The following is a 12,734-nucleotide window of genomic DNA, read 5'->3' on the forward strand; positions in this document are numbered from 1 at the left end:
TTTCATTTTTCTTATTAAGTAAATAGCTGTACTTCAACTCTGGTAATTTTGATTTGATTTGTGCAGATATGTGATTTTCAGAGGAAAGTTTTCATGCTTAAATGTCAGGAGAAGTATAAAAAAAATAGCACCAAAAAAAACAAAACAAATTCCTCTGTGGAGACAGAATCAGATGCAGGATGACAAATCTGAAGAAGTTTTCTCTTCGCCAGGCACACCCGACAGCTTCTCCCACTTGCACATTTGCCCGTACTGTTCTCGGGGCTACAAACGCAACGCCTCGCTGAAGGAGCACATTAAGTACCGCCACGAGACCAGCGAGGACAACTACAGCTGCTCGCAGTGCAGCTACACCTTCACCTACCGCTCGCAGCTGGAGAGGCACATGAGCCACCACCGAGGCAACAAGGAGCAGGTAACACCTCTCAGCCCGAAAGGTGTCAGCTCACACGTCTTAACAAGGCCGCAGGGCACCACAGTGAGACCGAGATCAGCTCTGAAAATCAAACCACCAGCAGCTCCAGCAGGAGTTGATGGGTTTAATTAGTGAGTGTGTGTGTTTGAATCCTTTTACTGCTTGATTGGTCCCACAATGAAAACGCTGTGGGCTAAACTCAGAACTATCTGTCCGATGTGCTCCAAACAAACTCCAGGCCTCTTCTGGATCAGCAGGGATGAATTTATTCTTTTATGGTCAACATTAAATAATAAAACTTTCTCATTATTGTGGCATTTAGAAATAGAAATAATTTGGGTAATTCTGTCTTAAAACAAGATGAGTTTGGTTTAATTTAACTTAAAACAGCGAGAAAAAAGTATGTGTGTGTTTTTATTTAGTCTATGCACTAAAGCTGCCTGTGTCTAACACTCAGTGAAATGTCAACCCAAAGTAACATTTTTAATTTGTTCTTTACTTTTTATCTGGTGTTTTTACAACTTAATTCTGAAATTAATAGAAATTGTATTATCATTGAAATTAAAAATACGATCAGTCCAGTGCAACATGCACTGCTAAAGTCATTCAACATGCATATAGTACATTTACAGGCATTTAGAATGCAGGTACAGACGTAGTTTTTGACTGCATTAAGTCTGCTTTTTGCTTTGTGTTGGAAACTGTTGTTGAGTGCAGAAAAAAATTGCATTTTTCAATTTGTGCAAATTGATTCTAAGGAGACTTGTGTTTTCTGTCTCAGCGTCACGTTTCCCAGTCCACAGCAGGATCAGGAGGTACAGGTGGAACACGCAAGTTCAAGTGTACCGAATGTTCAAAGGCCTTCAAATACAAACACCACCTAAAGGAACACCTGCGCATTCACAGCGGTAAGGAGAAACCCGACACTCACAGTACCAACATTTATGTCCCAAACTGTGACTTTAACAACAAAAGTACACTCTGAACCTGTAATGTTTAAATATATTTTAGATAAAAGACTAGAAAGAATTAGAATATCATCGAGAATATGTGTTTTTTGTACAAATAATGAAATATTACTTTTACTGTAATGTGCTAATAGCAGAGTAAAATTTTTGGTTTTTGTTTTTGCACTTAGCATTGACCTTAGTCAATTTTTCCAGATATGCTCTAAAGCACTAATTTGTGAACTTTCAGTTGAATAAAGACGTCTGTGTTGAGTTCAGTGATTTATAAAGTAATAACAGTATTTTAAAGTTAATTCTCTGAGCTGGAGGTTTTATTTAATTTGTTTTTAGGTGAGAAGCCATACGAATGCTCAAACTGCAAGAAGCGATTCTCCCACTCTGGCTCCTACAGCTCCCACATCAGTAGCAAGAAGTGTGTGGGAGCTGCAACTCAGAACAGTGTGACTGTAACGGTGGTGAAGACCACGTCTCCAAGCACTCAGACTAAACCTGTTGCAATCGCTCCAGCACGACTTCCTGTCAAAGAAAAGACTGAAAGCAAACCGCTCCAGGAGCAGCTGCCCGTCACCCAGATCAAATCCGAGCCCGTGGAAATCGAGTGCAAGCCGGTCATGGCGGCGCCGGCGACTTCAACCGGCACCAACGGCGTGGTGAACGGCGGGGCAGCGCCGCCAGCGGCAGCCCCAGCAGCAGCCATCCCTCAGAGTGTAGCCATGGTCGTCCCAACGGTGGGCCTCATGTCGCCGGTCAGCATCAATCTGAATGACCTGCAGAGCGTGCTGAAGGTGGCGATGGACGGAAATGTGCTCAGGCAGGTGCTGGGCTCAGCCAACGGCGTTGTGGCGCAGGGAAAGCAGGGAATCGTAGTCCAGCAGCCTCAGCAGCAGATCATCAGCCTCCCCGCCTTCGTGGATCACGACGGCACCACAAAGATCATCATCAACTACAGCATCAGCCCTGCAGCCGGCACCAACGCCGCCGCCGCCCTGCCCACGCCGCTCGTCATCAAAAACAACCTTCCCCCTGCTCATGTCGTCACCACCGCAGCAGCTGCCACCCCGACCGCAACAAAAACGGATCAGCTCGAAACGCCTGAGGTAACGGACCTCAGTCTGAAGAAAAATCCAGTAGCAGAACCCATTAAAGACACAAAGAAGGAGGCAACAGCGGAAGAAACCGTGAAGGAGTCGGAACCAGCTAAAGTACCCAAATCTAGCAGCAGCAGTACGTGTTTACTGTGCGACGACTGTCCTGATAACCTGGAGGCGCTGCATCTCCTGCAGCATCGCAAAGCTGCCAATGGGGAGGCCGTGGACTCGGCCGCGTTGGACCCTTCGTTTGCCGCTCTGCTCAGCGAGGCCGGTGTGATGCTGGAGGAGCCACCAGTGGAAGACCTCCTCTCACTCCTCAAGACTTACTTCGCCTCCAACGCCAACCCCGGTGAAGAGGAGCTGACAAAAATCTCCAAGTCTGTCAATATTCCCACAGAAGTGGTCAAGAAGTGGTTCATCAAGATGAATTCTGGGAAAAACACAAGTAAATGTCCCACTGAGTCGTCAGATCCTCCAGAAGAGACTAAAACCACAAACTCCAGCTCAGAGGAGGCTTTGAATAACGATGAGAACACCAGCCAGGAGGAACATGACCGACCTCAGTCCCGCGCCAGCTCGCCGTCAGACTCGCTGTCTCTCAGCGGGGATCTGGTGATCGTCAAAAGCGAGCCAGAAGACCCAGAGGACGCAGACTCCCAAGCAGAACCTCTGGACCTCTCTCTCCCCAAACATGAGATCCCACCATCAGAGAAGAAAGCCACGCCTCCCCCAAAGCAGCAGGAGCATCCTCTGAACCTGACCTGCCTGAGGAAGGACGGCCAGACGCTCTTCGTCACCACGCCTCAGAGCACCAACCCCGTCAACATCGTCACCACCGCCCAGCTGCCCACACTGGTGGCCATCGCCAGTCAGGGGACGGTGGGCTGCCTCAGCGCCATCAACACCACCACAAAACGCACCATCCTCATCCCCCAGCTCACCTACACCTACGCAGCCGCCACCGGCAACGCCGCCGGAGCCAAGACTGTCGTCCTCAACGGCCATAAGGTTGGTGCTGCTGCAGCCTGGTGGAGCTCAGCTCCACACTGCGTCTCCACTCTGGTTATTCAGGGAATGTGTTTGTCAAAGTGGGGGTCGCGGGATCCTGGGGGGGGGCAATGGGGACAGGAGAGGGGCCCCAGAAAACTGGAGGGAAGAGATGGAAAAAATGTTTTAAAAATTTAATCTTATTAAAAAAAAACTACAAAAATTTTAATCTAATCATTTTTAAAATCATAAAATCTAAGGATTGAATGATTATATGTTATTAACACCACAGGAAAATTTGCATTTCAGTGCAACACATCCGAAATCTTTTTCAAAAATCATTTTTTTACAGCGAAGAATTAGGGTCATACTAAGAACAAATAAAAAAAGAAAACTTAAATGGCAAAAATAAAGTCATAAAATTATGAGAATAAATTCCTAATATTAAGAGAACTTGTACGAGAATAATATGAGAATAAAGTTGTCATATTTTGTGAATAAAGTCTTAATATTGTGACTATTCTCATATTATTTTGACTATTTCATATGAATTTATTCTCTTAATTTTGTTAATTTTTTCTTGATGTGTTACTACATTCTGTTGCAATCTCTATAATTATTATAAAATATAATAATTTATTGAAATGTTATTTGCCATTTTCATCTTTCTGATTGGCTGCCAGTTAAATCTATAAAGCTGCATAGTAAGCGCAAAATGCAAGTTTGCAAGTTTTTGAGAAAAGAAAACAAACAAAAGAAGCAAAGGAAAATCTGAAGGAATTAGGCAGCATTTACGCTAAACAAAGGTAATAATTAGTGAATAGTGAGTAAAAGTGAGAAAAAGTTACTTGACATATTTTGTAGCCTTGTCTGTTGGTTTCCCAGCCAGAAGTTAATGATGTTTGGGGGTCTTTTAATGGAAAAGCGTGGGAACCCAGATTCAGGAAGGTGTTTTGTTGTGCAGGAGAAACGTTCAGAGAGCAACACTGACGGGGCTTCCTCTGCAGAGGAGCAGGACAGCAAGAAGCGGCGGGTGGAAAATGGCGTCTATCCCTGTGATCTTTGCTCCAAGGTCTTCCAGAAGGGCAGTTCGCTGCTCAGACACAAATATGAACACACAGGTATTCCTCCCACACTTCATGCAGTCTGACGATTCAAAACTGACTCAACTTCACTCTGGGAAGCGACCCTGAAACTCCAGTCACCTTTTATAAACATGCAGTACTTTTCACTCCTATTTACATGTTTTCACTTTTAGTCATGCTACAGATACAAACTTTATTGCTTGAACAATATGCATGCAACAATACAAACTTGTTTTAACTGCACATGAAGTAATGATCAAAAATATAATTGTAAAATTTAACACATTGTTGTCCAAACTACTAAAACTAACAAAATATCAAACAATTCCTTCAGTCTCTTATTTCTCACAAAAATCGAACAGGTTGGCTCACTATGGGCGTCTTTTCTTCTTCTCTGATTATCGCTCTCCTTTCTGATCCTGTCGGTTTACATGTAGGTTTGCAGTTGAGATCACAAAGTCCCAATAAAATATGATGAAGTTTATGGTTTTAATGTGATAAAATGTAAAAACATTCAACAGATGTTTTGTAGCTACTACGAGTTTCCATGACACTAATTATTAGGGCTGATTAATTGTGATGAATGGATCTCTGAAATACTTATCAACTAATTCATCATGATAAGGATTTTGATTTATCGTCACCATGATACATTCAAATTAATGATGTTAAGATAAAACTAAAGCTGATAGCTTTATTGGAAATGTTGATTTCACTATTTTCTCCACTGAGAGCATCAGTAAAATACTGTGAACAGTTTATTGACATAAATCGCTCTTTAAGTAACTGAAGCCTGTTTTAAATGGAAATGTTTCCTAAGAAGAGAAGTAATAACTAATTTATCTTCATTTTTATTGCTATCACAATAGTAGAAAACATTGTGATAAAATTCTAAGTCCATATCACCCACCTCTACTAAAAACAGCTTTAGTCAGGTTAGCTTTAGGGTTGTAAGAGCAAAATGTTCTATTAAAATATAGTTCTAGGTTTTGGAAGTGTGTCCTCCTGACGCTTGTTTCTCCTGCAGGAAAACGGCCCCATGAATGCACCATCTGCAATAAAGCTTTCAAACACAAACATCACCTGATTGAACACTCCAGGCTGCACTCCGGCGAGAAACCCTACCAGTGCGACAAATGTGGGAAGCGCTTCTCCCATTCGGGCTCGTACTCGCAGCACATGAACCACCGCTACTCCTACTGCAAGAAGGACTGGTCCATCCTGGGCTCCGGCCTGGGGTCGCGCAGGGGTCAGCTGGAGCTGGGCAGCCCCGGCGGCGGCGCGCTGTCGGACAGCCGGACCACGACGCCGCAGTCCCAAATGGACTCGGACGAGCGGGAGAGCGAGGAAGAGGACGACGAGGCCATGTGCATGGACGACATCCGGGTGGTGCAGGTGGACGACGGCGAGTGCGAGATCTACGAGGGCAACTTCGACGACGACGAGGAAGAGGAGGAGGAGGAGGAGGAAGAGACGGAGGCTGGGCAGGCGCAGGGGGAGGGGGAGGATTTCTTTTGCGACGTGGTGGAAGTGGAGCTGGAGAACGAACACGCGGAGAACGGCACGTCGGAGGGGAAACGCGAAGAAAAGGAAGAACCGGCGGGAGCAGCAGCGGAGAAACGGGCAGACTGCGAAGCAGAAACAGACAAAGTCATGAAGGAGGAATCGGACAGCACTGAGGAGCCGCAGGAAGCGGCGAAAACGAAATGAAGGAACCCGATTCCTCGGTCGAAGTCATTTCAGACAAAAACCACATCAAGAAGCAGCAAGTCTGAAAGTTGCCTAATCTTAACGGTCCACTACTGTGTACAAAAACCCAGGTGTGCCTGAACTTAGAAAAACAAAGACAGTGACTTTTTATTTGTGAAAAGTAAAATATTCATGTTTTAAAGTGTTTATAGAAGTACAGATTTGAAGTAGTACCATCTATCATCTTGTTAGACTTGTTACTGAGACTTCCCAGGTTTTTGTTTTTTTTTCTTTTCCTCAGCCAGTCAGTGTTACTAATCTTGTTCTTGTTTGAAGACATTTTAACCTGTATAGAGAAAGATTTCTATACCTTTTTATTGCCAATGAATTTTCCTAAATCAGTATTTAATTGAGTTTGACGAACAAAAACCTCTGCACTACAGTATTCCTAGTTTACCTATGGATACATGCCTCATGCATCGTATGCCCTTCAGTGTTGTATATGTACGCTAGCTAGCGGGATGTTGTTTGTGTTAGTGTTAGTCTTCGCTAGCTGGCGTTCTGTTTGTTTTCAGTTTCGACTGTTAGCCTTAAGGAAAACTAGGTATTCCTGGGGATGGGGTGGGGGGAACGGGACGGGACGGGACGGGACGGGGAGGAGAAGGCGGCTTCTGTTTGCCATAACCAAATTAGTCCAATCAGGGAAGAAAAGGTCAACCTCAAAGCCAGCATCGGCACTTCTGTGGACGGACCGGAGAAGAGCTCCGCCTCCAGGCTCGTCTTCGGGTCCAAAACACACACACACACACAATCCTATCAATCTTCTCCTGCTTTTCCGTTCCACTTTATTTTCTCCGTGTCAGTGTTATCAGCTTACATTTGAAGTGTATGTGAAGGATCAGGTTGCTTCCTGCTCCACCCCGATGCCTCCAGCCTTATGCAAGACCTGTGTGCTGTTAAAAGTGCCATTGAACAGTGTTATTTCTTCTTTTTCTTCTTTTCTTCTTCTTCTTCTTCACATGTAGCCAGTATTATGTTCCTCTCTTATTTACACACCGCCCATGTTGGTTAATGTTTGTTAGCGCGCACAGAACAGCAAACTTGTCACAAATACAAGATCTTTTCAAATATCATAGGATGCATCAGTGACTAAGCAACTGCAGCATATTTTATCACAATGAGTTTTGTTCTCTATAGTTATAATCATTTGATGAAATGTAATAACACACTAGCAAAGCTTAATGTTTTTTGCTGAAAATAACCAAGCAGCTGTTAAGTCAACTAAACCCATTCAGACCTGATGCAAACTTTTCCTTAAAGACTGAAGATTTAGAAAACTCAGGAGCCAAGGTGCTCCGGTTGCCATGCCAACCCATGCTAAAAATATTAAGACCTTTGCAGTTTCAAAGCCACTAAAGGTTTCTATCTTAACATTTTAAGTCATTTACAGAAGTGCCAGAGAAAGTCCTGGAGAAACCAGACGTATGTGACTGAAAACTTTTGATTTCTCCTCCCCCACTTGTTGCTGCGCACTGCCAGTCAGCAGAGAATAGCATGAGAAAACCACTATAGCACCACTGTTACCGTCTTATCCAAATAACGCTGCTTTAAAGCTGAAGTTGCATCAGACTGCAGGCTGGCTAACCTGAGCAGATAGCCCGACTAATTAACCAGCTATGTTATTGTTATACAATAACATTTTTATAAATGTTCATATCAATATGATGCAACATTTTAGCTACAGTATGAATAAAAACATGTTTTTTTATTATTATTTTGTGTATAAATACTGTCAAATTACCAGACAAGAACCTTTCTAGAAAGAAAGTCTGAGGCGTCTCGTTAATGAAAAACTTTGTGTTTTCTCATCAAATTATTTTTTAATCTTTGTTTATTCAAACCTATATTTAACTGCCACTTTAGCTTGTATAAATTTAAAATAGAAATAACAGTTTGAACCTTTTGCTTTTTGTTTTCATGCATATAGTTTCATTGCAAAAACATAAAATCTTACCAAGTATTTTAGTCTAGTTTCTGGAGAAAATATCTTTGTACCCTTGAAATAAGATAAAAATTATTATAAGTCAACAATTTCTAATTATTAATGAAAAAGTACTAGATATAAGCGAGATAATCTGCCAGTGGAAAAAAGACATTTTAACTTATACTATGGGAAAAGTGTCTTGTTCCGCTGGCAGATTATTTCTCTTACAGCCAGAACTTTTTCATCAATATTAAGAAATTACTGACTTAAAACAAACCTCTGACTGGAAAGTTACTTCTAAGTTTTGTCTTATTTCAAGTGTACTAAGATATTTGCTCTAGAAACTAGACTAAAATACTTTGGATTTTGTGTTCCTGCTGTGTCAGTTATTTAATTTTCCCCATCCTTAACTGGATTACTTTTCAAATTGGTTGTAACCAATAAATTATTCTCAAAACACATTTGGAAAAATGTTTTTATATTTCCAATTGCACCCAGAAGAGTGATGACTAAAGAGGCAGCAGTAAGGAATTTACTGTGGTGATTTTTGGAAATGAAGAAAAAGGAGCCTTGTCAAAGTACTAATTTCCATTTTGCAGAATAAAATAAGTTGGATTTGATTGAATTCAGTCTGAAATGATTTTTGTGAAATGACTGATTTCTGATCTAAAAATGATACGATACAGAGAAAGGATAAAGTTCTTGCATCTGTTCCTAATGGGTTGTTTTGCCGCTCAGCGTTGTCCTGAACCTTTAAAGCTGTAAAATGTTCTCAGTTTAGGTTGATGTTTAGCTTGATATGGGAGTGGTTTTTTTCCTAATCTGGTCTTTTTTTAAAAAGAGAGGAAACTATTAGAAATATTAATGAATTAGAGCAGATTCTCTCTTGTGCACTTGTTTTTCCTCCAAAACAGAAGAACTGTGACAAGCTGTCCCGCACTTCAAGGTAACAAACATTAGTGAATGTGGTCTCTGAAGAGTTTTGAGTTGTTTTTACCCAAACAGTGTTTTATAGTGCTTTTGTTTTCTGTCCCTTTTTTTTTTTTTTTTTTTTGTTGCTTTTTATGTGTTTTTGTCAATAACAGCAGTATTTGATCCCTTTTCACAGGAAAAAAAAAAAAATCCGGTTTAGTTTTTAGAAAACTTTTTTATATTTATGTGTCTTATTTTTATATTTTCTTTTATGCTTATTTATTACACATTGTAGTGTACATTACTGTAGTTTGAATTGATACAATAATATATTTTAGTATGAAAAATACTCTTGAGGCAAACAAGAATCCCAAAATGTGGTTCTGGGAGATGAAGTTTGTTTTAACAAAAAACAGTAAAAAAAAAAAAAAAAAAAAAAAAAAAAAAAAAAAAAGATTAAAATAAAAAGTGTACTCTGTAAACTTGACTTTTGTTTTAAGCTGAGAAAATAAAGGAAAAAAAGACAGGAATGAAGTGAGAAATAGAAACTGTTACATGTGCATCCGTCGTTATTAAGCTACTGAATTCTGTGACTTTAAACGCATGAGTCGTCGCCGTTTTAATGAAGGATCTTGTTATGAAGTCGTTAATCCTCCTTTTTTTTATTTCATCAAGCCAAATCTGCATCGTCCCGCCGCCCTGTCTTTTGTTGTGTGCCAACTTTGTATTTTCCATTGTACCGTTGAAGGCTGCATAATGTTTGTCTATACAACCCTTTGTAAATCCACTGTCTTTTTGTATGGTTTTTATTTTAGGTTTGCTCCATTTTTATGACTCCCCATCACAATAAAATGTAAGACAGCATCTCTGAGTGACTTCCTGTCTGCTTGTGATTTGACACTTAAGAGTTACACTGAAGGAACAAATAAAGGGCTGAAGTTATCACTGCACTGTAGTTATCACGCTCTTATTTGGTTTTATGTATCACATTAAAGATCCATAAACTATAAAAATTACATATAAACTAAAATCTACTAAACAAACCAAACACTTATAAACAATCCCAAACTGTGCTGGAGAGTTGGCTTTATATACATTTGGATTTCTTTAAACAAAATGGCCAAACATCTCAATTTTACATCAAAAAAACATTATTCCTGGGATCTCATTTAACGCAAAACACATTAGTATTAATATGTGAGAAAAAAACCCACCAAAACTCTGTTTTTTATTAATACTAATATGTAATATTGTTAAATATTAAATATACTGCTCAGGTTCTTCATTCAGCAATCTGATCCAGAACAGGACGGAGGTCAGGGGAGCTTTCAGACGTGTGTTGTAGTTCTCCAATCAGACCACAAGGTGGCAGTAAAGTCTTTCGCCGTCATAGTGCCAAAAATCCCTTCGTCAACATTCCTAAGCAATAAACTAAAAACAAAAAGGCAAACATCAAATAACCTATTTAGTTGACTATATTATGGCAGAAACTCACATTTTATCGATTAAATATATGAAAAATTCTCTTCCAAAAATTAAAAACTACATAAGATGTAAGCAAATACTAATCTGTGACTTCAGTAAGTTTATTTTTATTGAATAAAATTAAACTAAATGTTTAATATAACTAGTTCACACCTCCTGATGAAATGGCGCTTTGAAAAGACAAAACAGGTCCGAAAATTCGAAATTCACTACAAAAGTCGTATTTAGATTCAAATAATTACCTAGTTGGTAATTAGTGTGAAAAGGCTAGGTGGGTTGGTAAAAAGTCGATTTGCATAGAGAAAATCTATTTTTACTTAAAAACAATATGATAAATCTTACACTTATGGGTGAACGGAACAAGGCATTTCATAAATATAAACCAAAATACTTGTACAAAATGCAAAAAGTAAAAAAAAAAAAAAAACGGACACGAATGAAAGCATATAACCTTGGTAAATAAGCAGTTTCTTGCTTATTTACCAAGCAAGAAAATAAGACTGAAGTCGGACGTCAAAGTGCACACTACCGTTATTTTAGCTAAATCCTAATAAAAACATAATATATGCAAATAAACTGGCATTGCGGTAACATGAACTTCATAACGCCACTCAAATATGTCTAAACACCTCAAATCCACAACGTCTTAAAAACAAAGATGGCTGAATTTGTTCCACATCATCTATTCAGTCCTGCACAGATCTGCTGAGAGGAACACTTTGAGCTAATCTACAAAACAAACGTGAGGCTTGTCTGGCGAAGCGCAACAGAGCAAGAGTAATATCAGACCTGCGATGGCCTGCGGTAATTAAAGCTCATTTCATGCTGCTGCACATCGTGATGTTGAATACGTCGAGCCGTTTGTCAGAATTAATTGGCCAGCTCTTAAGCACATCACATCTGTCAATCATGCACAACCTTTCAGGCTCGGTTGGTCAGCAAGGCTCATGCTAATGAAGCTGCCTGAAGTGATGGCTAAAAAGGAGATGGCGGCGACAAAAACGTGCAGTACGTGGCTTAAAACTGCAGGATTAGTAAAAGGGAGGACATGGCAAATGACTTTATCCACCTACTAACAGATCCATTAACTATTTTACGTTTTTACTTGTGAATGTTTCCCCATTTAAGTTTTGTTAAACACACAAACACACTGATCAATCTACGTAATTGCGGAAGCATTCTCCTGTTTCTTCTGGACATCCGTGTGTTCGCTCCTGTGTCCCTTTGTGTGTTTCCATTACAAATATGCGCAAAACTGTCCGCTAACGTCGAAAAATCACAATTTTGCTATTGCACTGTTTCCATTAAATGAGACACACGATTAATATCACACACGTTGTTCTGGCGGTAAGTCATTTAAAAACGTCCTGTCATTCTCCAACTTCCTGTTTTCTTCTTCTTCGTGGCTTTCGCCGGCGGCAACATCCGGTTGTCGATCGTGTGACTGTGTGACGCAGTAAGTTTTTTTTTTTTTTTTTCCTTCTTTTTCCTTTAATTAAACAATTCGAGCTGTACAGTCACATGGCATGTACATACATAAAGACGATAAGTCTCAATTACTTAAGGCACATAAAATTATAAGATGACAAAATACAAAAAAAAAAAAAAAAAAAAAAAAAAAAAAAAAAAAAAAAAAGGGGGCACTAGTTTTCAAATAGGGCTGCACAGTGGCGCAGTTGGTAGAGCTGTTGCCTTGCAGCAAGAAGGTTCTGGGTTCAATTCCCGGCCTGGGGTCTTTCTGCATGGAGTTTGCATGTTCTCCCTGTGGGTTTTCTCCGGGTACTCCGGTTTCCTCCCACAGTCCAAAAACATGTCAGGTTAATTGGCCTCTCCAAATTGCCCCTAGGTGTGAGTGTGTGTGTGCATGGTTGTGTGTCTCTGTGTTGCCCTGTGACAGACTGGCGACCTGTCCAGGGTGAACCCCGCCTCTCGCCCGAAACGTTGGCTGGAGATGGGCACCAGCACCTCTCCCGACCCCACTGAGGGAAAAAGGGTGCAAGAAAATGGATGGATGGATGGATAGTTTTCAAATAATTTCACATCATTATAGGCATCCAAGAGCTGCAGTCCATGCTTGTTTTTCATCCGTTTTAAAGTTCTGAAGTGGCTGTCCGTTAG

General features: G+C 40.5%; 1 protein-coding gene across 4 annotated transcripts in view; it reads left to right on the plus strand.

Annotated features, from left to right (window-relative positions):
- Window positions 1-9,995, plus strand: part of LOC103479483 (zinc finger E-box-binding homeobox 1) — a 100,479-nt gene extending 90,484 nt beyond the window's left edge. For all 4 annotated transcript variants that reach the window (XM_081598408.1, XM_008433929.3, XM_008433927.3 and 1 more), the window contains 5 exons: window positions 213-415; window positions 1,197-1,323; window positions 1,714-3,482; window positions 4,426-4,582; window positions 5,574-9,995. In XM_081598408.1, coding sequence (XP_081454534.1) covers window positions 213-415; window positions 1,197-1,323; window positions 1,714-3,482; window positions 4,426-4,582; window positions 5,574-6,256 — 2,939 coding nt within the window. In that variant the 3' untranslated portion in view covers window positions 6,257-9,995. The remainder of the gene's footprint in view (window positions 1-212; window positions 416-1,196; window positions 1,324-1,713; window positions 3,483-4,425; window positions 4,583-5,573) is intronic.
- The last annotated feature ends 2,739 nt before the right edge of the window (window positions 9,996-12,734 follow it).

This window comes from Poecilia reticulata, chromosome 17 (assembly GCF_904066995.2).
Source record: "Poecilia reticulata chromosome 17, P_reticulata-male-v2, whole genome shotgun sequence".
Classification (NCBI taxonomy): Eukaryota; Metazoa; Chordata; class Actinopteri; order Cyprinodontiformes; family Poeciliidae; genus Poecilia; species Poecilia reticulata.